General features: G+C 31.4%; 3 protein-coding genes across 6 annotated transcripts; 2 read left to right on the top strand and 1 right to left on the bottom strand.

The window, feature by feature from the left end:
* Positions 1-2,677: 2,677 nt before the first annotated feature.
* On the top strand, positions 2,678-8,400 carry LOC133668443 (U11/U12 small nuclear ribonucleoprotein 48 kDa protein). Of its 3 annotated transcripts, XM_062088298.1 has the most exons (6): positions 2,678-4,223; positions 4,324-4,438; positions 5,168-5,275; positions 5,724-6,503; positions 6,603-7,327; positions 8,027-8,400. In XM_062088298.1, the coding sequence occupies exons 1-4, from the start codon at positions 2,875-2,877 to the stop codon at positions 6,432-6,434; spliced, it is 2,283 nt and encodes a 760-aa protein (XP_061944282.1). In that variant the 5' UTR covers positions 2,678-2,874; the 3' UTR covers positions 6,435-6,503; positions 6,603-7,327; positions 8,027-8,400. The 3 variants fall into 3 exon arrangements, with proteins under 3 accessions (XP_061944282.1, XP_061944281.1, XP_061944280.1); XM_062088297.1 differs by lacking the exon at positions 8,027-8,400 and having other exon boundaries at positions 7,213-7,561; XM_062088296.1 differs by lacking the exon at positions 8,027-8,400 and having other exon boundaries at positions 6,603-7,561.
* An 8,212-nt stretch (positions 8,401-16,612) lies between these two features.
* Positions 16,613-19,492, top strand: LOC133706220 (U-box domain-containing protein 9-like). 2 transcript variants are annotated; one of them, XM_062131704.1, is made up of 2 exons: positions 16,613-17,181; positions 18,293-19,492. In XM_062131704.1, the coding sequence occupies exons 1-2, from the start codon at positions 16,906-16,908 to the stop codon at positions 19,241-19,243; spliced, it is 1,227 nt and encodes a 408-aa protein (XP_061987688.1). In that variant the 5' UTR covers positions 16,613-16,905; the 3' UTR covers positions 19,244-19,492. The 2 variants fall into 2 exon arrangements, with proteins under 2 accessions (XP_061987688.1, XP_061987687.1); XM_062131703.1 differs by having other exon boundaries at positions 16,617-17,181; positions 18,167-19,492.
* Positions 19,493-23,283: 3,791 nt separating this feature from the next.
* Positions 23,284-25,947, bottom strand: LOC133668080 (uncharacterized). The gene is made up of 4 exons (XM_062087825.1): positions 25,410-25,947; positions 24,933-25,151; positions 24,512-24,763; positions 23,284-23,605 (listed from the first exon to the last, which is right to left on the bottom strand). The coding sequence occupies exons 1-4, from the start codon at positions 25,413-25,415 to the stop codon at positions 23,555-23,557; spliced, it is 528 nt and encodes a 175-aa protein (XP_061943809.1). The 5' UTR covers positions 25,416-25,947; the 3' UTR covers positions 23,284-23,554.
* Positions 25,948-27,023: the final 1,076 nt, after the last annotated feature.

Genomic DNA, 27,023 nt, shown 5'->3' with positions numbered 1-27,023 from the left:
ACAAATTCCTATACTTCTTAACCTAATTATTAAATGACTCGACCAAATTGTTAGTTACATTCTCAACCTCTGCATCAAACAAATGTCTTACCCATGTCTTAGGTTTAATTTTTTCAACAAATTAAAAGATACTTGGTCCACATCTTCAATATCTTTCAAATAGTTGCTATAATGAAGATTCATATAAGTTTTCATGGCACCCAAAAATCCAATCTCCATTTCCAATCCATGATATCCTTTATTCTTCATGTTGGCATAAACATGCCTTAAACAATGCATGCATGTGTGTTGTCTTAGAAAATATCTTTAAAACAACTTTTAGGAGACTTAGGAAATCAAATAATAAATATTAAAAGTTAAAGAAAAAAATATAAAACAGATGTTAAAGTTTTCACAAAACATTAAACATAATTAGGTATACCTCGTGCTTGTTAGATATGATACAAAATTGCCTATTATGAACATCATTCTTGATTGATTTATAAAGAGCATTTTCATTGTTAAGGGAGCACCAAAAAAATTAGCATCAATATATTGATGAATCTCATTAACACCTTCATACACATTAAATAATGTAATATTGAGGCATCATCAGCAATTATATCCCCTTTGTCATTTGTAATTTGAAATCCCTTCAAGTCTTGTTTGCATATAAATAATAAGTCTATGAAAAACATATAATCAATTATAGAATTTCTTTCAATATAAGTAAATTTGTCATGATGAGCAACTATATGTGGCATTTTATAACCTACATGGTTTACATTGGGATGATTAAAATTACATGATATTTTAATTACATGCCTAATTACATGATATTTAATTACATGCCTAATTAGAGGTTTTTCATGATATTTAATTACATGCCTAATTAGGGTAAATAATAGTTAATTAGTGTATGAGAGTTTGAATTTTACTCGATTGAACGACCAACAATTGAATTTTATAAGGTTCCTGTTTCAAGACTCTCTTTTCAATAGTAAACAAGTATCTCGCATTTTTTATTCAATTGAGATTAAAAAACATTATATCGTAATGAAAAAAAAACCCTATATTTTTAACACCCAGATGCAGTACAAAAACTTTTCAATTCTCGATTAAAGAAAACAAGTGTAATACATCTTGTGAATGTTCTTGAATTATAGACAAGAGAGTCATATACTTTGTTGAGTTCTAAATGCGACAAGGGAAGAATTCCATACAAGATATGCACATAAGCCGAATTGATTAAATAATTTCTAGTGTTTAGCGTTCAAAATTTCATGATTTAGAAGAGAGAAATTGTGAATTTAAGAGGGGGGGTCATGTATTATATATGAGGGTAATTTCATTTTTTGATTTATTTGTTTTAAAAAATATTTTATCTAAAATACAAAGTGTAGTTTTTTTTAAAAAATAAAAGTGAAAACACAATCAATTTATAATTTATAAGAGACTTTTTATAATTATTCCATGTTTTTATAACAATAGCTTTTATACCGTGGATAGCATTAAAGATTTAGGGTCTATTTGTTTTGCTTAAAATATTTTTTACATAAAATGTATTTTTTGTAAAATATATGACATGCAAATTTTTTTTAATATTTGGCTTGAAAAATAATTTTACGTGAAATATTTTACATGTAAATATTTTCAATAGCGGTGGTGATGATGGTGATTGTGAAGGAGATGGTCGTGGTAGTGATAAAGGAAAAGTTGGTGGTGAAATGATGATATTAAGGTGGAAGTGGTGGTGAGAGAGGCGTTGATGGAGAGAGTGGTGGTGGTGGAGAAACAAAAGTGATGGTTGAAATGGTTAGATGATATTATAAATATAATAATATTTATAAAATATTTTACAGAACTTCACAAGCTGAAAATATTTTTCAGCAAATAAACTAAGTTTCATTTAAAATCACGGGAGACAAATATAAAAAATTATTTTTAGGACACAAACACTAGAAAACCTAAAAAATATTTTATTTGAAATAAATAGATCTTAAATATAGTAAAAACACAATATCTTTTATTTTCTTTTTAATTTAATAATTTAACAATATCCTAAATATTGTTTTCTTAAGTTAAACACCTTGTTATTCACTTTGAAATCTTAAGTCTTAGTTTAACATGAAAGTATAAACCAATGCTATTTACTTATATATGAAATTAAATTATAACAATTACATAACTTGATATAAAATTTAAATTAATATAAATTTTATAATACATTTATTTGCTGAAGATATTTTTATTAAAGATATAATATTGTTGTCAAGGATTAAACTTTTTTTTAAGACCGATGCAAATAATTTTTTATAAGTAATTTCTCAAGATTTTAAAAATTAATTTTTTAAATGATAAATTTTTTTTAAAAGTCTACGAATCAAATGATTATAAACTCAAAATTTTTTTATAAATTTTTTAAGTTTTAGAGTTTGAAAATATTATAACGGTTATTTTTTAAATAAAAAATTTTACTTAGAAATATTTTAAAATAATATTTTTAATTTTTTAAACATTTATTTTTAATATTAATATATTAAAATAAAAAAAATTAAATCTTTTAAAAACACTTTTTAATGCAACCTGAAAACTGCCCTTCCCCACGAGCAACTCACGTAAACGAGTGACCAAAGAGGGAGATAATTCCACGTAATAAAAACAGGTTAAGAATTGACATGGCATTATCTAATACAAACCACGCCAAACACGCTACCCCAAATTTGTAAAAAGTAATTTAATTTTAATAATAAAACATCCAACTCCACTGCCGCCGCCGCAACAACCACCACCACCACCGGCTGGTCTTCTGAAGAAGCGGAAGAAGGCACATAAAGAATTCAAACTATCTATTTTTTGAGCTGCTGCTGAGCTTTTCGATCTCTCTCTTTCTCAATGAACCCTTATACTCCACACCCTAATCACCTTCCCTTCCCATATCCCTCCCAAAACTCTAATCCTAACCCTAACTTCCTACTCCACCCCTTCCTCCCCTCACAACCGCCATCAAAACCACCTCAAGTTCCTCCACCTACCACCACCACAACAACCACCCCTATTCTTGATCTTTCCACCACGCTCGCCACTCTCACCAACCTCCTCTCTCTCACACACCAAACCCTCACTTCCCTCTCTCCACAAATTACCCTTTCAAAACCCCAAAATGCCAACTTTATCCCCTGCCCTTTCAATCGTCACCACCTTATGCCACCAGAATCCCTCTTCCTCCACTCTCTTAACTGCCCAGTTCCTCTCTTTCAAAACCCATCTTCCCCTTTTGATTATCTTCACTACCCCAATACACTTAACCCTCAAGACCCACATAAAGATTCAAACTTTAGTCAATCAATACAAGACCCTAATGAAACTGAACTTTGTTTCTCGTTAGATAGCTATTACAATCAGTTTAGTTCACATTTCTCTTACAATGACTGCCCTGGTGCTGTTAACTTGAATGATTTAGATAGCTCAAAAAGAATTTTTACATTACCTGGTGTTTTGTTAATTGAATGTGTGAATTTTGGGGTTAGTGGGGAGAGCGAGCGAGATGGTTTTGATAAAAATGGGTTTAGAGTTTTGCCATCTGAGTTGTGGGCAATAAGGAGGGAGATAGAGGGTTGGATTGATTATCCGAGTATGTATTCGTATAGTGTGTTTTGCTCGATTTTGAGGTTGGATTTGATTACAGGGAGTGATTTGAGGAGTTGGATTATTGCTAATTCTCCACGATATGGTGTGGTGATTGATGTTTATATGAGGGATCATATATGTGTTCTTTTTAGGCTTTGTTTGAAGGCTATTAGAAAGGAAGGTTTGAGCTCTGTGAGTTGTGAGATGAATGTGAAATCTTTGAAGTGTCCAATTTTGGTTCAAGTTTTGACGTGGATTGCATCTCAGCTTTCTGTTTTGTATGGTGAAGTGAATGCAAAGTGTTTTGCCATTCATGTTTTGAAGCAGTGTCTATTAGACGCTGCTAATGAGGTGTTGTTTCTGTTGGACTCTTGTTTGAAAGAAAGTCTGAGGGATTTAGATGCTTATGAGAGTGAAATAAAGGATAGCAAACATGAAGAGCCTCGAAAAGGAAGTAGAGAGTGTAAAATAATAAAAGCAGTGGATGAAGGTGATGATGGAGTAATTTATGTGTCCCAAGTGGCAGCTGCAGTCGCTGCATTGCATGAAAGGTCTATACTAGAAGCAAAAATCAAGCTATTACGGGTTCCTCAACAACTACCAAGATATCAGCGGTACATTGCTATTCTTACTTCTTTTTCTTATTGTGCTTGCATGTAATATGTTTCACTCACAAGTTCAGTATGATTTCAACTTGCCTCGCCTTCTGTGTAGGATGGCTGAGCATTCTTTTGTCTCAAAAAGAGCTGATGATGAGAGAAGTAAACGTCCTCAATACAAAGCTATTATTGAGCATGATGGCCTTCCTCGAAAGCAATTATCTAACCAGGTACTAAACATGTAGATGGTTTTCTTTGTTTTAATTGCTGGAGCTTTTAGTTTTTGTTCTTTTACTGGACATAATTGCAAGTTCAGGAAGGCAAATGACATACTGGACAGAATTTATATGTATATAAAATCCTCCTGCCCGCCCCACCAAAAATATAAAATATTTTAGAAACATGGTGACATGATATCAAAGAAGGCAAATGACATTATAGTTCAGGAATTTTGTAAAGTTTCATAGGCAGTGGAAGTTTTGTCTTCCTTGGTACTGAAATTTTTAGGGATGTGCAGTAGTATTCAGTTACTGAAGGTAGCTGCCACATGTTCTTTACATGCCTATGATTTAGAGATAAATTTTATTTTAGAAAATGCATTTTTTGGACATCCTTGGCATGCATTTGAAGAGGTTTGAGTTCAACTGTCTGAAATTATAGCATTCACAGTCATGTCCATGGTAATAGGTATTGAAGAAAAATAAAGGAAAGAGGATCGGTTTTTATTTGGATGTTGATTTTATCAAAATTTTAGTTACTTCCTTTAGATCCCCTGATATCTTTCAGAGTTTCATTTATTGTGAAGAGCCACGGTTTGAAAACTGGCAACTGGTCGAGTAGTTGCTAATATGGGACCCTTCACTTGCTAACATATTTTCTCATGTTCTCTCCTGACAATGCTTGTCTGTCATAAATGTTGCTTTGGTCATAAGTTTAATGATCTTTTTCTTTTGCACAAGGAATCAAACAAATTAAAGACAAGAGAGGAGTTATTGGCTGAAGAAAGGGATTATAAACGTCGAAGAATGTCATATCGTGGAAAGAAGTTGAAACGAACAACTTTACAGGTAGGAAGCTAATGAGCAAAAGCTAAAGAAGCTCCTACTAGTACTGTTATTATACCTATAAAAAATATTAGCTTCATTAGTTTTTCATGTTGAAATCTATTTACTTTTATGTATTGTCTAAATCATCAACTGCTTGTACATGTGTCCTATTTCCTGTAGTTTCCAAGTGACTCCTAAAGTGATAGTTTGCCTTATTGCCAAGTGAATATTGTATTGTAGTTTTCATTAAGAGGAAGTTGGAATCATATGAATTGGATCTGTAAGTTCCAATCTCTAATCACTGATCTTTCTTGGCATGTGGTAGTGTCATATATGTTCAAATCTTGAGAAAACCAATAAAGGAAAATCCATCCATTTGACAACAATTACTTTCACATTTAACCTTCATGTTGTCATTATAAAAAGGCCATTGTCTCTCTCTTATTTAGTTATAATTACTTTGTCAAAGGTGATGAGGGATATAATTGACGGATACATGGAGGAAATCAAGCTAGCTGGAGGAATAGGCCGCTTTGAGAAGGGAACTGAAGAGGAAGAGATGTCTCCCAATCCTCCTTCTGCCCCTGATGTTACTGTGAATGAACTAAGAAAAGTCAATAGCCATTCTTCTGAAGCAACAAGAACTACTTCGAACCACTACCGGAAGGAATCATACCCCGACCACAATTCTAGATCTAAAACCTTGAAGGATGTTTTGCCTCAAGATTATGAGCAACAAGGACGAAGCAATCACGGTCACCATGAAAAGCTGGAATATCGGAGAAGTGCCAACCAAGACAGACATGGAAGAGAGTACAGCAGAAGTCCGGAAAGACACAGAAGTCATGCCCGATCACATGAGCGGAGTGGTCACCAAAGAGGACGAGATGAAACTAAATTGACTAGATCCAAGGATCATGAGAAACGGTCTTCTAGCAAGTCCTATCATGATTACAAGTCGTTGAATTCTGGACTAGAATCTGCAGATGGTATGCAAAGGGATGATCGGAAGTTAGATGTAAGAGATGGGCATCTAAGAAATGCATATGGCAATCATGGTTCTAATTCTGTGGCTCGAAATGCATTTGAGGATAGATATGATCCTACAGGATCTTATGACATGCATGAGGATGATGTTTACACTAGCATTACATATGCCAGGGAAGATGTTCATGATTGATCTAGCAGGTGCAGTGCAAAAAGGCAATTAAGCAGATTACCTTGAGAAATTCTCACTTCAGAATGTGAGGTAAGCTATTGTGGTTATTTTTATTGTTTTGAAAAATGTTTTATCTGCACTAGATAAAAGTTCTTGTTTTTAACATTTTTTGTCCGGACAACTTTGCAGTAGGAAGTCATCAGGCTTCAGCAAGTTATCTGCATCTGTATCCTCCGTTGTATCCTTGACTGTTTTATTTTCTATACTGTTAAGGTCCTTACTGTCTAGGCAGTGATTTCATTATCCTCCTACTGCCCATACAATGCCAGTACTTTTTTCCAATATATGATGGAATAAGTAGTGGTCACATTTGAGTGAAAAAATAATGTCTCGGTTATTTTCATAGTGAAAGAGGAAATAAGATTGTACGGAACATTCTAGCAGAACAATGCCTTATTGCAGATTGTAACTGTTCTGTTATTTATAATGTATATAAAATCTGAAGTATATCATATCTGATTTTGTTGTGTTGACATCAGTACCTTTGTGGATTAATAAAATATGCAATTTCTTGGCAATCAATGCTTTGATGGTAAGGTCATTGGTTATCATGGAAGAACTGGTAAATAACCCAAATCGGCAGGGTTTACAGGTTTGCTTAGAATGGTTACCTGTTTATGATTTTATTTTTCTAGGTAAAAGCTGATACTTATTGTTTATGGGTCTTTTTTATTGCATACAATATGTATGGATAATTTATTAATTTGAATGTTCTTATAGCTCACGTTGCTTCTTGTAGATTGCAAAAGACCAGCTTTTTCCAGAGAATATTTGAAGTTTGTTTGGCTCCTTTTCTCATGGTGGTCTTTCATGGCAAGAAGGTTGATGATGAAGCAAAGTGATTTCTTCAGCAGGTAAAATGATATTCAACGGAGTTTCGCATATGTTCTTGCCAATTTAGTGCTTGCAAATGAAATATGGATTCAACATTGCTAATCATCTGTTTTTTCTTTGTTGATTAGACTAGTACTTGGATATTCACCTTAGATTCTTCCTCTATTGTCCCTTTTCTGTTACTGTATTTCTGGAGTGTGAAGAGATGATAATACTAATAGTTTTTATGAGAAATAACAGCATTTTCATGTAAACTCTGGCAAGTTACTCATTCACGTTTTATTGAGGAACTTCCTCGTAAAGAATTGCTTGTAGAAGTTTTGAAAATGTCCAAGTCTTTTGTCAAAATACAGTTCTTGTATTCTGATATCTGTGAATCAAGGATGAGATGGTGGTTAAAAGAAGTGCCCCCCATGACAGTTGGAGCGTTACAAAAACAACATAGTGATAGACTATTACAAGGCCCTTTTCTTTTGAAATGTAGCCAATAGAACAGAAAAAAGAGATGATAAGCAGGTTGCTGCAAATAAGCAGCGCTTTAGCATGTGTTCCTTCATGACTGTTGTAGCCTCTCTTTTTCTCGATTGCTCAGAACAATTTATTGAGCACCTTGGAGGTGAAAGAGGCAGCCAAGGAGAGAAACTGTAGAAGATAGAGCGAAAGCTTAGGTGACATAGCCAGAGACAAAACTCAATATAACAAAAAAAAAAAACTCGCAGTAGCAGAAAGGAAGAAGCAAACAAAGACGAGCAAAGCAAAAAAGGGATATCCGGAAAGTTGAGTCGTCCAGGTTTGATGCAAGGTGAACCATATCAGATCACAGATTTTGTTATTGAGCAAGAGCAACCAAAGAAACCCATTAAACTGTTCGATGAAAGCTTATATTTTTTATGGGAGGTGGTCGAAGCTTCAATGTCGCCATGAATGATGCCATCTGATTAAGGTGATTTTATTACAGAACTCAATGTCATCAAGATATTGAAGAGACTCGGAGTTAGAGTGGGAGACAAAATTATTATGTAACTTTTAGCTACTAAAATGGTCTTAAAGTACATAATCAATGATGATGCTATGGAGCAATATTTCTGGATCATCTCTTTCTCCTGAGAATGTTCCTTCTCAGATTTTTATCAAGCAAAACAATTTATATACTTGCAATATAACACAAACTTATTCTTTGAAAAACTTTATTTGGTTGATAAATTTTTTCTATATTATAATTTTTATTTTTATTTTTATGTTTTGATTAAAAAAATAACTTTTTTTGTTTTTGTTTTTTATTTTCAAAAACACAAAAAACCAATAACTAATTATCCAAACTTTTCAAAACCAAATAAAACGGTTTTTAATAGTTTCAGTACTAGTTGTTGATTTTGTTTTCAAAAAATATATTCTAAAGAAATAATTCACAAAAATATATTCAAAACTTCTAAAAATTGTAGGGTGTTTGGAAACGCGATGTGAATCGTGATCCACTAAAATTAAAAAGAAATTATATGTTTTGAATTGTTTTAATATATTGTTTTTAAAAATAATTTTTTTAAAAAAATATTATTTAATATATTTTAATATTAAAAAATACTTTAAAAATTAAACGCCACACGCTTTAAAAGACAAAATAAAAATAGCAAAAGATGAGTTCCACAAATTTTTCCCCGTCCCATCAAGATTCCAACTTTCCAAGTGAAGCATTCCATCAGGCAGCAGCAGGACAGTTGCCAGGTGTCGTCTGGTGGCAGATTATATATATATATACACACACACACATGATTGAATTATGGCTCTGTTTTGTACGGCGACCATGTTTGAATTTTTTCAAAAATAGTTTTTATGTTTTTGTTAAAAATAATTCTTTTAAAATAAATATTATTTTAATCTATTTTTAAATAAAAAATAATATCTACGAGTTCAAACTGTCCCTCAGCCCGCGCTACTGACCTATATCGAGCCCCATTTGTCCCTCAGCCCCACACTAGAAGCCTATCTATTGATCTATGCTCTGTTTCAAGCCGTATTTCAGCACGTGGTTCAACACGTGTCAATCACATAAGATCTTGCCTTTTTTATTTTTATTTTTATATTTTCTCTAAGTGAGAAGCATGTAAAGAAAATTTATATGGTACTCAAACATTACTTAGAAATAAGAGTATATAAAAAAAAATTACATTTGGGTTTATAAAAAAATAATATAAATATTTTTTTATTTCTTAAAATTATTTTTTTATATTTCTCTCATATATTATAAATATTAATAGTTATAGGTTGAACAACCTAGAATTTCTTAAATGTAAAGATTGTTATTATTTAGTTTTTGTTTAGTTTTATGTTGCAAAATATTTTAAAAAATATATATTAAATATTTTTTTACAATTTTTTATTTTTGATATTAGTATATTAAAATCAATCAAAAAATACAAAAAAAATATAAGTTTAATTTTTTAAATTAAATATATTTTTAAAACACACTCAAATATAATTATAAATATAAAAAAAAAACAAGTGGTGCGTGTAGAAAATAAAAAATTAAAAAAAAAAAAGAAGGAAAAAGGGCAAAAGGGAAAGAAGAGAGATTTGGCACCGTAATAACCAGAAATAGATCTCTCCGAAGTTAAATCAATGTGCTTATGGCTTAATGCCGATAGTGAATGCAGAGTGATTATTCATAATTTGCTTTATCCTTCTTGAATTATATGGTCTGTTTAGAAGTATAGAAAATATTATTTTTTAAAGTATTTTTTTTGAAATATATTAAAATATTTTTTTAAAAAAAAAATTATTTTTAATATCAGCATATCAAAAAAATTTAAAAAAACTAAAAATTAATTTAAAATAAAAAAATTATTTATTGTCTTTGTGGTAAGTTTGAATGAATAATAGAAAAAAAAATTGTTTGAAGCAAAATAAAAAATCAACCAGAATTTGCTCGTCTGAAATTTTCCAGAATTGAAAACAAAAAAAAAACGGAAAAGAAAAGACACTCTTAGAAAAGCACACAATTTTCCTATTCTTCCTTGGGAAATCTTCCTTCCTTGTGTGATTAATATATAATATTTTCTTGAGTGTTCATCATGGTTTATAACACATTTGAATTTCTTGTCAATATCTGAATGATTTGGTGGTTATCTGAAGAAGAAGAGGTAATATATAGTATTTTCTTTATGTGATTAATATCATAAATTAAATGAAATTTAAAAGTAGATTAACGTGATTGTGTGGTTATGTTATATTAAAATCCATAAAACTTAATGTGTTTTTATATTTAAATTCATATAAAGATATAGTGGGATAATATATAAAGGTAATTTCAATGATGCTAATGAGAAAATATTGATTAAGTTAAGAAATCTCAACTACCTATATTAGGGGGAGAAAAAAACCGAGAAAACCGAAAAAACCGAACTGTGAAAAAAAACCGATTAAACCGATTAGAATTTAAAAAAAAACAAACCGGTTTGTTTCAGTTTTACAAGCTTGAAACAGAAAAACCGAACCCAAACAAAAAAAAGGAAAAAAAACCGAGCCAAACCAAAAAAACCGAGCCAAACTGGAAAAAATCGAGCAAAACCTGTTTGAACCAGTTTTTGTTCTAAAAAAACCGAACCGAACCAAAACCAGTTAGTTTGAACCGGTTTCGGTTTTAAAAAAAAATCAGTTTGGTTATTTTTTTATAAAAACCAAACCGAACCGAAAATAATCACTCTTAATCAATATAAATAATTATTTTTAACAGGTATTATTTAAGAGTTATTACGGATCAATTATGATGAAATCGGATGCTCTAATTTTTGAGTCATTGACTTTTATTTCATCTTTTGTTATTGATTCTTTATTTTAAATTTTATTTTATTTGTATTATCACTACTATTTCTTTAATCACTTTTAGAATTGGAATAGTGAATTTTGATATTTAGTTGATTAATCAATCAATCTTTGTGGATTTGATACTCTATTTTCAATGATTTGATACTCTTTTCAATATATGAAAATTCTCTCTCTCTCTTTTATTATTATTATTATTATTATTATTATTATTATTGGAGGGACACAATCTCATAAGTATATATCGAGGTCAATTTCTCTAGAAAACCAAAGAGGGGGGAACATTCTCTTGACGATAAATTTGTCCAATTTTGTTATAATCGATGTGCTCATCGAGTACTATCCTAAAAAATATCATATCCCACTCTTTAGGTTAGAGTGACACGTAGAGATAATTATTTTTGGTTTGATTTGATTTTTATCAAACCAAAACTGAGTCAAACTGACCGGTTTGGTTTGATTTTTTAGGTAAAAACTGGTTCAAACTGGTTTGGCTTTATTTTTCCAGTTTGGTTAGGTTTTTTTTCCAATTTTTTTTTGTTTTGATTCGGTCGGTTTGGTTCAGTTTTTTCGGTTTTTGCTTATAAAATTGAAATCGAACTAAACTGGCTGGTTTTTTCAAAATTTTAATCAGTTTAATCGTTTTTTTTGTTCGGTTTTTTCAATTATTTTTTTTCTAGTTTTTTAATTTTTTTGCTCATCCCTAGTAAACTGTGCATATACAAAGGCAAATCCTAAAGACGAAGGCTATAGACTTCTTACCATTAAATGATTGATCTTCTCATGTGTTCATTGATATAATTGGTTTGAGCTCATGATTATATCTTATTCAATTTGGGATATTTTATAAATTATAAACTTGATTTATTTAATGAATGTTATACTATTAAGATAATTCAGATTTGATTAATTTTTTTTTTAAGAATATTATATATATTCATGAGTTGAGTTTATATTACTAATTTTTATGGATTGAATTTAGTTAGAATTAAGATTCGGGCTCAATAAATTAACTCGAAATTTATTATAAGTTGTGACAACAATTTAGACTTAATACATTAATTTAATCAATTAATCAAAATAAAAAAATTAATTGGATAAAAAAACACATAACATATAATAAAAATAAAGAATAAAGAGATTTACGGGTTGGGTCGGATTGAAATATCATGGAGTCATATTTTCTTAACACCCCTACGTTAAAGCAACCATTAACATTAAGACAAAAAACTAATTCACATGGTGATTTTACCATACCATATTTATTGTATTTCTCCTCATAAAATAATGTGAATTTTAATAGTATTTTTTATTATCAATTTTGTTTTTTAATTACATCCTTAAATGTTTGTGAATTTTTTGAGTTGATAATCTCTTCTATTTGTATGTTCTTATGGATTAAAGGTTTCCATCATATTTTCAAACTTTACTAGAGGAAAATTTAATGAGATAAAGTGTAGATTTGCGGAGTAAAGAAATAATTTAAAATATATAAAAAAGAAGAAATTGAAAACCAAAAAAGTTGCATGGGTTTTTTTTTAAATTCACACAAAAAATGCACTTTTATCCCCATATTCTCCGTTAACTTCTTTCTTGATCGTTTTAGTTTTGTTGTTATATATTTTGATTCAAAATTTTTTTTTGTTCAATTTCTAAATTTAAAAAATGAGAGATAAAATCGTTGAAAACTAGGGAGGAGATAGAAAAATAGTAACTTACCACATTCCCATAATAATAATAAAAAAAGGCAATATTAATGTCAATGAATTCTATTTAAGGAGATAAGTTTCATTGAAGTGTTTTTAATCCTTCATCTTGCAAAAAAAAAACAAGGCTCGAGGATTTTTATTTTTATTAAAGAATACCTTTTCTTTTTACCTATTAGAGGGTGGATTTAGGTTAGATATATGTTTATTGAGGTTAATAAAGTATTTTTTTTATGTGTTTTTTAATGAAAATAAGTTTTTTGGATCAAAAAACCAAAACCATACTTTCTGATCACTTAGAGTGTGTTTGACAGTGTGGTTGCGGGTGCTTTTTAAATAACTTTTCGTGCCAAAATGCATGCCAATGATGTTTTTTTATGTTTTAAAAATTATTTTTGACATCAGCACATCAAAACGATCCAAAACTTACAAACCATATTAAATTTTAGCAAAAAAAAATCAAATTTTTTGGGAACGCAGCCGCAGCTGCGTTCCCAAACGTTGCCTTAATACAACCGAAAATCATACCATTACATAATTTGTCATTGGCTTTGTATTTTTCAAATAAAAAAAGAAAGGATGGTTAGCTGCATAAGCTTGGTCTTGTAGGTCCATGAGCATTTGATATTCTTTGTTATGTACTATCCGGAGTTGGTCCACCCAGGCCTAGGCACTCAGTTTTTTTTTTTTTGTCAAGGTATTTATAGTTTTTTTATAATTTTTCCTTCTATTTTAATTAAAATTAATTGAAGGTATATTAAGGATATTATTTTATTAAATACAATTTAATTTTTACTTAATTTTTATTTTTTGACTTTTTTTTGTATATGTCTATTTTTATTATAATTATATAAAAAATGGATTCCTGAACTTTTCTAGTCACAATAAGCGAGTAATATATTGTTCTTACATTTTTTAATACATTCACGTCAAAATTATTAAAAGATTTTTTTTATTAAAACTTGTTTTTATGATTCTGATAAGTTTTTATTTTAACAAAATAAATATTCTAGTAAAAAATAACAAAAAATGAAAGCACATTAACAAGATAAACAGGTTTAAATTAAAGAGATATATTTTTTATTCTGATTTTAAAAAATCTAAATTATTTTTTATATTTATTATATTCACTTTCGGTTTTTATCAAATAAATTACATAAATCAATATATATATTCTTTACTATAAAGAAAAATAGATTTATAAGAATAGGATGAATTATACTTGTAAATTATTTTGTTTTAATAAAATTTAAATTATTTTTTATAAAAAAATTATTTATACAAAATTAAATAAACAAATTTGAATAGCTCTTTGCGGCATGAGATCATATATCTTAATTTATATTTATATATCTTAATTTTATTAAATATTAAATTTATATTTATATTTATACAAAATTAAATAAAATTAGCACATTCTTTTTTTGCGTTCAAAATTAAATTTTATCTCATCCATAACAAAGTACGAATAGATCAACATCAAGAAATTTAGCATTATAGCAGCAAATGAGACATTAGGATAAGTTATAGCTGTTAAACTTTGTATAATCTGACACGTTGATTTGAACAACCTGTTACTTGGAGCTCAACCTAACCAGCTTTTAAGTTCAACCGAAAAAAATATTAACTTGGTAAAACCTGTTTAATCTAACTAAATCTTTAGTTACTAGTTTGATCCGTCCAAACTTGGTTAATACCTAGTTAGGTCAACATCGAGTAGAGGTGATCAAAAAAACCGAGAAAACCAGAAAAAAAATAACCGAAAAAACCGAACCGTGAAAAAAAAACGATTAAACCGATTAAAACTTAAAAAAAACAGCTGATTTGGTTCCAGTTTTATAAGTCTAAAACTAAAAAAACCGAACCGAACCGAAACAAAAAAAACCGAGCCAAACTGGAAAAAACCAAGCCAAAACCGAAACCATAAAAAACCAAGCAAAATCGGAAAAAACCGAGCCAAACTGAAAAACCAAGCCAAACCGGTTTGAACCGGTTTTTATCCTAAAAAACCGAACCGAACCAAAACCAGTCGGTTTAAACCGGTTTCAGTTTTTTTTTTTTGACAAAGAAATTTCAGTTTGATGTCATCTGAGAGTTTCTTTTTTAAATGAAATAATATTTTTTAATAAAAAATAATTGATTTAGATTGATTTAGTAATCCGAGTCTTTTTCTAGATCAATCTCTAAACCATGTTTAATAACTATGGGATAGACAACATGGGATTGGTACATGTTCTATTTAGTCCAGTCCCTGATAGTATATATCAGTCCTTATTAATTACTTTTAAGCATCTTCAATTGACCTTGTTCTAAAGCTAAATAATATATTAAGCCATCAAAATGGCGAAACCTTGAAAAGTTTTGTCTAAACAATTACCTCTTTAAAAGAGAAATCAATAATATATTAAGATGAAAAAAAAAAAGCAATCTACATATATAATTATGGATAAATAAATCTCTAAAAATACATATTGATTTAATAAATTGATTACCCCTTCATATATATATATATATATATATATATATATATATATATATATATCTTAGGAAATAATAATAATAATAGTAATAATAAGATATTATATAGAGATATAAAATCACTTAACAAATAACTTTCAAGTATACATATTATTTTTCATTGCTTAACAATGTTATCCAAAACTACTTGAAAAAATTATTTGGTGTTTGGTATATATAAAAAAAGTATTAAAAATAAAAAAAATAATTTATTGTAAGATTCATTATTTAATAATAAAGATAGTATTGATATTTTTATCTCTAGAGAAATATAAATGGTTTTCTCTTGTTTTTAAATTTATTTTTCTGACATTAAAATATTTTTTATTGACTAAATTTTACCAATGAACCACACACGTTAAGAAATAAAAAAATATTTTATAAAAGCTTATACGAAACAAATGTATCGTTAAACTTTCAATTTCATTCACCTTGAAAGCACTGTTTTTATTAATATTTCTTTCTGCAGCAAAATAAATTTTCTTTTGATTTTTTATTTCTTCTAAAAAAAAATATTACAGGGTAATTATAATGATGCCATTAGATTGGGTTGTGATGTCTTAAATGTGTCCTTATAAAAATATATTAAAATATATTTTTTAATTTTTAACCGGTTATAAACACCAACTATAAAAATCATAATCATGCTAAGAAATTCAATTTTTTTTTATACATAAAATATCTTGTTTTCATAAAGTATAATATCATAGTGGTGAACAATCTCTACAATTATTTTAATAAAATAGTATATGATTCCTCATCTTTAAAAAAAGTTTTTCACTATCTGAATTTTCAAATAGTTAAGATGTGGTAGGTAGAGGTTGTGGTTTGTAAGAAGAGGAATATTTATATCCAATAAAGATCTGAATAATAAAAGGTTATCCTGATATGTGGAGGTTCAACAAATAGTAAAAGTCTAGATTTAGATTTAATAAATTCAACATAAAAAGATTTGAGTTGGGTTTTGAGAGATTGAATCTCGTCCGATGGTCTACGTACATGCTATTAGAGTAAATAAATATTAATTTAATAATTTTTAAATAAAAAATAATTAAAAATATATTATTTTTTTTTTTTAAAAAAATTAAACCGAAAAGACAAACTTACCATCACAGTTACGAAAATTTGAGGGCATAAAGCCAAGTTAGCAAGCATGCAAAGCTTGGGAAAAAAACTGCTTGCTTGGCAAGAAATAATTGGCTTCCAAAACCCAACAGAAATCTATCCAGTACCACCAAGAGACAGACACATCATGTAAGAGAAGACAAACACATAACGGTGGGGACAATATATCTCTCTCAAAAGTCGAAGTGTGGAGTAGCCCAACTTTTTCCTTCTCATAATTCTATGCCTTTTTCACTGTGCATAGAGAGAAAGAATTTTGGGTTGAGAGAGAGAGAGAGAAATCAAAACAAAAGAAATTGCAAGAAAGAAAGAAAGAAACAAGAACTGATGAATCACACAAAACATATTACTTTCTTTTTTCAGTTTTTTTCTCTCATAAATCCCATCTGATCAGATTTTCTTTCTCTTTTCTTTTGCATTCTTTCTTTTTAATGGCTAAAAGTGGAGTTCTTGAGACCATACCATGTACAGTTACAAAGGCAACAGAGTTAAAGAAAGAATTGGAGAAGCTAGTAAAGGCAATTCTTGATGAGGAGGATTATAGAGTGGAGGCCACTGATGAAGCCATGAGGGTTTTGAGTGTCTTGAAAGAATTGAAATTCAAGAAATCTTTGAAGATGGTGGATGATACAGTTGTCCCTGAAGAATTTAAATGTCCCATTTCAAGGGAGATAATGGGTGACCCTGTTGTCTTGGCTACTGGACAGGTAGAGACCATCAAGATTTGTCCTCTCTACTTTATGTATGCATTTGGGATTTTTTTTTCTATATTTCTTTTGGATTTGAGTGTTGTTTGAAGTTGAATCGTTCTTGGTTTGGATGCTATTTGAATGTGCATGCAAAAAATTCATCATCTTTGGGGATTTATTTTAAGGGTTTAATGCTAAATTTTGTCCTAGAATTTGAGTTGAATGTTTTTCCATGCACTAGTAATTATAGATTTTTGAAGTTTTCTGCACATATGGATTTTGGTTCTTCTGCAAAATTGTTGAGGCTTTGGATTTGCGTAAAATTAATCTGTTGGTATTTCTGCAAGAACTGAGATTTTTCAAACACTGGGATTTGCTTTTGAAATTGTAGAATGTGTAGATTTTCCCCTTTTTCTTTGGTTTATGTGTATTTAATTTCTATTAACAAATTTATTGGAACAAGGAATTGCAGCACCCAACGTAAAAGATTTTTTTTTCTTTTGAGAAAGTTGGCCCAAAATTAAGAAAAGGTATTTTGTGGGCGAAAATCTGGTTGTTTTTTTTTTTTTTTTTTTCATTTCCTCCATCCATAATTTTGAGATTAGAGCTGAGGTAACTCCATTTTTAATTCTTTATACAGACTTGATATTTCTTGTTCAACCTCTTGCCATCATTTTCCATATTTGAGATAACTTAGTCAGATGGCCAATCTATCTTTGGGATAGTGGCCTCACAGACTAGGACAAGGAATTGACCCCGTTCTTAAGCATTAATGAATCTGTCACCAACATAGTGAAGATGTTCTTGTGCTATGATTGATGCTAGAAGAGTTATACTGATTTGTATTTGTGATAGTGACCTTGCCACTAGAACGAGGAATGAACAGTCCATGTTCATTTTACTTGAATTCCTGTGCTATTTCAAGCTGGTTTCATTTTTATTCAATGATTTGTTGGCTATAGTATAGAGTCACTCATTTATTGAAATGCTTGTTGATTTCTAGACTTATGATCTACCATTCATCCAAAGATGGCTAAATGAAGGGCACCGTACGTGTCCCCAGACCCAGCAAGTCCTTTCTCATACTATCCTGACCCCTAATCATTTGGTGCGAGAAATGATTTCACAGTGGTGCAAGGAGCGTGGAATTGAGCTACCAAGGCCTGCGAAGGATGTTGATGAGGTGCGTACTGATGCAGACAGAGGCCATTTGAAGTCACTGCTTGAAAAGATGTCCTCTTCCCTTTCAGATCAAAAGGAAGCTGCAAAAGAGCTTCGGCTGCTTACTAAAAGGATGCCATCATTCCGGGCCCTTTTCAGTGACTCAACCGATGCCATTCCAAAATTGCTCAATCCACTATCACCAGGCAGAGCTAACACTCACCCTGATCTGCAAGAAGATTTGATCACAACAGTTTTGAACCTCTCCATTCATGACAATAATAAACGGCTAGCTGCAGAAAATCCACTTGTCATCCCCCTGCTTGTTGAATCTGTAAAATCTGGAACTATTGAAACAAGAAGCAATGCCGCCGCCGCCATCTTCTCCTTGTCAGCCCTAGATTCGAACAAGCTCATTATTGGAAAATCAGGTGCTCTCAAACCTCTAATTGACCTTTTAGAAGAAGGGCATCCACTGGCAATGAAGGATGCTGCATCGGCAATATTCAACCTATGTCTTGTCCTTGAGAATAAAGGTAGGGCTGTCCGAGAAGGGGCAGTCAGGGTAATCCTTAAAAAAATCATGGATTGCATCTTTGTTGATGAGTTGTTGGCTATTCTTGCAATGCTTGCTAGCCATCAGAAAGCTGTTGAGGAAATGGGGGAGCTTGGTGCGGTTCATTGTTTGCTTGGCATTATAAGGGAGAGCAGTTCTGAGCGCAACAAAGAGAATTGTGTTGCAATTTTACACACAATCTGTCTAAACGACTACTCTAAATTGAGGGACATTAGGGAAGAGGAAAATGCCAAAGGTACGCTTTCGAGACTAGCAGAGAGTGGGACTTCAAGAGCCAAGAGGAAAGCTAATAGCATCCTCGAGAGACTGAATAGAGCTGCTTCACTCACACATACTGCATGATAGAATAAACAGCATAGTCTGAAGATATTGCCTATTAGTCCTTGTACATGCTGTCTTCCTACACACTCTCATTGTACAGACCGATAGTTTGGCCATTTACTGTAAAAAGTTCACATATCGGTACATGTTTCCTTTTTCTGTCCCAGGCTGGTTTTGGTTCATCCAAGTATAACACGAGCAAAGAACATATGGAGTTTAACCCCTAATATGATGAGTGGATATAAAATAGTTATACTGGTGAGTTTTTTACGTTGTGCCTTCATCTTCCTGCCTCTTGATTTCTTCAAGTTTGTTTTCCTGTCTTCACTTGAATGTCTATTTCATTTAAACCAATTTAGTACCTTATGTGTCAATGGATTGTGATATTGCATCATGTAATTCCGATAATGTTGCCATCTAAGAGGACTGAAAGAGGGCAAGGCCAACTGATTTGTTAGGGATTCACACGGACCGATTGCAGTTGTAGGGTCTCAATTGTTCCTTTCACCATCAACTTTGAGAGTGTCGGCACCATCACCATATAACATAACAAAACATATATTTTGTTTCTGGTTTTGAGTGGCCGGCTTAAGTATCCACGTATTCAAGTTTAGTGCACTGTACACTGACAAGATTTGGACGGTTCTGTAGGAATCAAGAGCTAGAATAAAGGAAGATAAAGAGTAAAAAGTGATGGGGATATCCAGTATCTTCATGTTGGGCTGACTGGTTTTTCCACATTTCTGCCATCTACTAGTTTACTTTCCATGGTGGGAATTTTTTTTTTTGTAGAGTTGCACTATGTATTCAACTTCTTGTTAGGTTAAATAGCCGCCCCTCCTTACAGCAGCAAACAACTAGAGATGTTCTGTAAATAGGTACTGAATTTTAGTGGATAGGAACGCGCATACATCTTTTCCTATTATAATATGAATCTCTGCAAGTATTAATATTCATGCACCCTTTCATTAGGTAGATGTAAGGTCACATTGACCTTTTCTACCATTTTTGCTCTGCTTCAAGAATTCTCAGAGATCAGTGTCGGTGAAAATCATCAAAAACATTACTAGCTGTCGCCAGCAACGCTTTGATTGTCATTAAGCCACCTTTGACTGATAATTGAAAATTATTTCATAAAAAAGTTATTTCTTCTCGCCTGCATTGCTTGTGTCACTTGTCATGCCGACCCACACATTGTTTTAAAGATGGTTAATCTGTCTCTGTCATTAGTTTTGTGTATCATCTGACTATCTAGCACTACGGAGACTAAATAAACTATTTCTCAATGAATTGTAAACTTGAGTTTCAACTAGCCAGATGGCATATGTTTAGTGACTTTGTGCTTAGAGTTAACTTGCAATGTGTTATGAATTTCCTCTAGTGGCAACTGTAACATTTACACAGACTATCAGCATCACCTGCAGAATCGAATAATGGGGTTTGATTGGCTTTCAGCATTTGTGGGATGAGAGGCTGGTAGCTTCTGCTTCTGCTTCTAGATGCGTTTTAAAAGCGCGTGCGGTCTAATTTGCTAAAGGACATCGAAAACCCTTGAAAAAGTTTGTCAGGATGAGGAAATGCTGACCACCATTGCTAAAGGATATCCAAAACCTGCATTATTGTACTGTAGCGTGAGACGTGTCGTGAACCTGTTTGACGGATTTCATGTGCTGGAATCTTAATTTTGTTGTGACTTTAGACTTGGTGGTTAGATGGCGAAGGTAAAGGGCGTGTCATTCTCAAGATGAATAGATGTGATCCACAGACTGCGTTAATGCCACATTTTTGTGTTTGCTTTCGGTTTCAAGTGGTCCATGAAGACGTGAGAGGACATTTCTTCTGAGCTTGGCAATCGATACCTTAAAAATGGTTAAAGATGATCGATTTCTGACAATTATTCCTTGCTTAATGCATGGTTTTCTTGAAAATGGAAGACCCAGATGAGCATATCTACTTTTCTGGTCCATTTTTCCTTCCATGCGTCTGAAGAAATGGACCTATGGCTTCTGTCACCTGAGAACCCATTCCAACAAGAAACAAAGACTTGTGTTGTCATATAATATTATTTTTTTTCCCTGTGTAAATCAATGCTTCATGTTTCTTAAATTGCATTAAATATTTGTTCATTTCCATCAAAATTGGACAGAACATTGTAGACAAAACTATGAGATGTCAATAATTCATGAACTTCTATTAAAAAATAGTTTACAAGGCTGTTTAAATATATGAAAAACGTTCTTCATTAATAAAATCTTAATTAAATTGATTATCCTAATATAAATCTAATATAAATAGAAACATAAACCAAAAAAAAGTAATTTTCAAGTCTAATATGAACATGAAAAAACTCTCAATTCACAACTGATTTTTTATAGAATTACATCTTTAAAAATTATTAGTCAAATTTCAGTTCAATTCAATTATCAAATAAAAAATTATACTTATTTTTATCATACAATATACGGATCGGATTAAATGACGAAAATCTTCTCATACAATTTTTTAACCAAAAAGTTGAATCGATCACCTCTAAATTCAACTAGATTGCACCAAAACTAGTGACTAATGCAGCTTCAGAAATTAAAAAAAAAAAAAAACAAATTTGGTGCAATGGAATCAATGTAATTTGCGTTTTCTTTTACTAACCTTTGAAAAACTTTACAGATAATAACAAGGTAAAGACCCCATCCCTTCATTGCTCGACCCCAGCTCCACAAAGAAGCCTTTGAGCTTCCTTAAGAAGATGTATTTGTCATTTTGTCTAGTCTTGTTTATGGCACTGTTGTCCACAAAATTCAGCAGAACAATCAATTTCCCCATGTACAAGTCTACACTAAAGAGAGAATTGTCCTCTATAATTTACGAGTGGTTTGCAACGGTGAAATGACCCCATCACAAACCTTGGTAAAAATTCAAACCCCACTACCATCCCTTTAATTTTCTCGTCTTTTCTCGAGAAAATTGTCCTCTATGATCACTGGTGCATGTGAGATGGTATGATTGCATGTTTCCAAGAAAAAATTACCGGAGAAAGAAAGAGGACAGAATTTTATTCAATAATGTGGTCCTCCATGGTTTCTTGAAACTGTTTTTAATAAAAAAAATATATTAAAATGTTGTTTTTTTTATAAAAATTATTATTTTTAATATTATTATATCAAAAAAATTAAAAAATACTTTAAAAAACATGACATAGCTATAAACTAGTTATTAACGTGGATGTTCAATCCAATTTGTGCGTAGCTCGACTAATTTCACGGATCTTGAAATTAATAGTTATGTAAATCTCCAGTGGCCTTAAGATTTATGAAGCTCGAACTGATAACCTTTAAAAAAATAAATTTAATACCTGACTAGTTAAACTAAACCCCTTATATTTAAATTTTAAATGAAGCTCTTCTTGTTTTTTTTCTTCGGAGTTGATTTATTATCTTTTCCTTCGGAAAGCCGCAACCAAACTCTTCTACCCTGAAGGCTAAAGGCATCCTTTTTCCCAGTGAAGATATTGTAAAGGCTGAAGGGTCATCTACAGGGCCTAGTAAGCTGCGTTGAGCTTGAGCCCAAATTGCTCAAGCTCGAATCCATGGAGGACAAAGTGATTTCACGATTGGTTTGCAGACTACTCATTGGAGCACTTGATGCAAGTTAGAGCACTGTGCTACACTTGGCTATGTTGTGTCTGTAAATTTAACTTTCGGTCTCACTTTTAAAAGTAGATATGTTTGCTAAATAACCTGATTTTAGAAAAGGCAAACAAATTACTTTAGAAAAGCAGGTAAATCATAAATCTCTCTTTTCTATTTCTTTCTTCTTTTTGTGTCTATTTTTCTCTTATGCTATAAGAAAATATGTGTTGTTTTTCTTGTATAATGGGCTTCAAATTGCAGTTTCTAGTAGTTGGGTTTTATTTGATAGTTTGTACCATTAATAAAATATTTCATGGCATGAATTGAATTAATGTATTTTCAAAAGAAAAATATAATTTATCACACACTAGAATTATACCATTGAAAAAAATAAAAAAATCTACGACCAATCATTTCATCATCTGAGAAGCCATATTTGGTTAAATTAATTAAAATCAGAACAAAAAATTAAGATAATTTGTAACATACACTGTAGCAAAATACATCATCATAAATCCATTATCGTTCATAGCATAGCATAGGTTACATTGTTTTAACTACAACTACTACAAGTCAGGCATTCCAATTGGAACAAAAAGCCCATGGAGTCTTGTTCTTCACCTCCATATATATATATATATATATATATATATATATATATATATATATAAGCACTCTCGTGACAGGAACTCCTTGAGGTCCAAATCTATGAAACACAAGCGGGTACGAGGCATGAAAACAAGCCTGGTCTTTTCTTCTGCATGCATGCAAGCAAGAGAGCAGGAAAAATACAATTAGATCACTTTCCGAATCTCCCAATGATTAAGTTGATGTTTCCTTGCTAAAAAATGTAAAAAACGAAAACAATGAGGTGTTCTGGTTCAGCCATGGAAATGTTACAGGATTTGAGCATCTCATCATTATGCGAGGCAGGTTGAGCTTGTGGGGCCTCTAGCAAGCCCAAACTTTCTTGCAGCCACCACCACCTCACACGGTTTCTAGATTTATTCAACACGACACTCTTACTTTTACCATGATGACATTTGGGAGTCTCGTTTTTCAAAATGATGTGGAACTTTTGGCAATAAATGGCTTTTTTTCCTGGCAAACTTCCATAAAAAATTTCAACATTTCAACATCAATCGGAAATCTAGGGATTGAAAAGAAGTTCTATCCAAACCACTAATTTTTTTTTTTCAAAACTAGTTTTGTTTGAAAAAAATAAAGGGAAAATAAGACACAGGGTATAATTTTTTTTATTTTTTATTGGAATTTGTGTCGATCTATTTAAAAATTTCTTTAAAATAACGCTATTCCACCCACCACGGCTTATTAAAATGCTGCTCTTTTCAATGGTTTTGAACGATGTTAGGAAGGAGATTAGCTCTCAAACCACATGCTAGAAAATGAATAGACATGGATAGATGGTTCTAGGCTTCGAGCTTCCGACACAGCCTAATCAGAAGTCATCTGTTGCTTAGACTATTGTTTTTCCTTTTCATTGAGACTTTTTTGGCCCATCGAATTAAGAAACTACATGCTCTTACCCTTCAAATTCCACACTATAGCTAGCTTACTCCCCCATTTTTACTAATCTAGGTCCAGCACAAACTGCATTAATGCATATCCCCGTGTATTCAAGGAGGAAAACAAGCAAACTTACCCGCTTGGAAGAGCGGAGGAGCTCAGGTGAGATTTTGTAGAGATCTTCATCGATTGCCTTAGGAGGTTTAACAGGAGCTTTGGCAACAATTACAGTGTCCATTTTATGAGAATATTGTGATATCTTATTCTTATGGTACACTGTGGGCTGTGGCTGCTGTAGTTGTTTCCTTGCCGGTTCAGTCACGTCACAGACTTTTCCCTGCTTTCTCTGCTCCTTAGCATGCGTGCCTCGCTTTTCTCTCATTCTTGTCTACAAATTCAACACCGTCATCATCACTCTCATCATCATTATTGATCTCTACGTTATGTAACATCATTATATTCACCATCAACCTCCGACTCTTAAATTTCCCGGCAACAAATTTATTTTACTTGCCTCAGAAAAAAAAATTGAAAAATGGCCAAGATCAAGGACAAACCTTTACAGGGGGAGGAAGATTGCGAGAAGGTTTGTTGATATCAGAAGCATATAGATCACCACGCATGTCCTGATGACCACATTCTCCAGAGGAATTATGAGTGGTACTGAATCGGATCAATCCTGCCTGTCTTGCAGATTCAAAATACTGCGTGATTGGCAGCTCGTTTGCTTGGTCCCAGTTTCCAAATGCTGGTATTTGTCCACTTCTCCTCCACTCCTATCAACACACAGAGCACCACAAAAAAATTAAGGAGATAAAATATTTATTTAGATCCTGAACTTCAATGGGAAGCTAAGAATTAAAAAAAAAAAAAGACGTCCCATGTGAAGAAATTTCAATATAACTATAGCATTAGTATATATTGTATCATGAAATGGAAAAAAGAGGGAGATAAAGGGAGCAGAAAACAGTAGAAAGAAGCCAATTCTGAAAGAGGGTGAGAGTAAGAAGCCAAGAAATGGCAGGAGAGCTTACATCCATTCTGGTTGATTTTGGCAGTGTAACGCAAGAAGCCAAAGAGAAAGAGCGAAACGAAAAGTCTATAAAGGGTAGAGAAAAAGATAAGAACTTGAAAAGGGAGAACAAAAGGGTTAAAAACAAGGGAGTTTGGGGATCATCCTCTCTCAAGAAAACACCCCAAAGACATGAAAGTTGTAGAGATTCTAGCTCAGAATTGAAGAGAGAATCGGCAAAGAAAGATACATTTCATATCTTTATAGCACGCAGTACTAGAACATAAAGGAAAGGGGTTTGGCTTTTGCTGGTCTTGTACTCGTTTTGTGTTGCTACTTGCTAGTTTCTCTTCTCTCTTTCTTTCTTTCTTGTTTCCAGCTTTTACAGATTACAGCATAGTAGAGCAACCTTTTTGACCTCTAAATCCTTTATTGCTCTATCTTTTCTTTCTTCAACCTAGATTCACGCCACAGACAGGGAACTGGGACCCACATATTTTAGGGTTTTTCCCACCTCGATTTGGGTGCTGGGAACTGTTACAAAAGTGAGTCTCTGACTGTGGAGTATGGCCAAACTGAAAGGTAATTCTTTTTAATTAAGCACTGTTCAAGATAGAGAATTACGTAAGAGTGCGGTAGCAACATGTCCTGAGTAGTGAATAGTGAGTGCTGCCAAGATGTTGAAAAGGTCGCAGAGGAGTAAAAGAAGGTGCTGTCTCCGCTTTACCCATTGTTAAGAAGCAGTCCTTCACCTCAACTTTGAAGAGAAAAGATGGGTTGTTTTTACCCGACTTCTTTAAGAATGTGTCCCGTTTGATTCTTGAATTCAAATTCAAGACAGAATTGCATTGCAAGTTAATCAACTTTTGTTAAGATTTTAGACTTGAAGATAATTGAAAGCTCCTAAAGAGTAGTTCCTAGACAGGGGTCAACGTTGCGTCGCAGACAGGTTTGATTTTTTTAACATATAAAAAATATTAAAGTTATTAGGGTGTTTTAAAAAATATTATTTGAGATTTGAGAGTTTAATAAATTCATCTAATTTAAATAATTTAAATAAAAAATACAATCACAATACATATACTGATAAAACAAATTAACAATGAAGTTTGTCGAAAATAAACTGAATAATATTATAAAATTTAATTATTAAACAATTTAATATTAAAAAGAAAAAATTAAAAATAATAATAAAATATTTAAGTCAATCCATTAATCATCGACTACAAATATTGGATTGTCCTTTTTGGACACGCGCCATTGCTTGGGTGGTTTTGAGGTTTAAGAAAGAGAAAAAAATTTAATTTTATTATTAAATTTATTTAACAATTTAAATTTAAAAAATTTAATCTGATTTTAGATATTCAAATTTTAAATTAAATTATAAAAAATTATTTGACGTGACCTTGAATAAATTCAAATAAAAAAAATTAATCAAATCTATTCTAGTTAACTTATTAAATTGATGATCTAGGTTATAAACTATGTTAGATTTAATTAATTTTTTTATTTTATTATATAATAAAAAATTTAATTTATAAAAAATTTAATATTAAATAATAAAATTTAATAAAAATCTAAATAAGATAAAGAACAATAATCATCAAGGAATCAACCTCTACTAATATATATTAGA

The sequence above is a fragment of the Populus nigra genome, chromosome 11 (genome assembly GCF_951802175.1).
Source record: "Populus nigra chromosome 11, ddPopNigr1.1, whole genome shotgun sequence".
In the NCBI taxonomy this organism is placed as follows: Eukaryota; Viridiplantae; Streptophyta; class Magnoliopsida; order Malpighiales; family Salicaceae; genus Populus; species Populus nigra.
The sequence above is the reverse complement of the archived record's forward strand: the minus strand, read 5'-3'. Positions and strand labels throughout refer to the sequence as shown.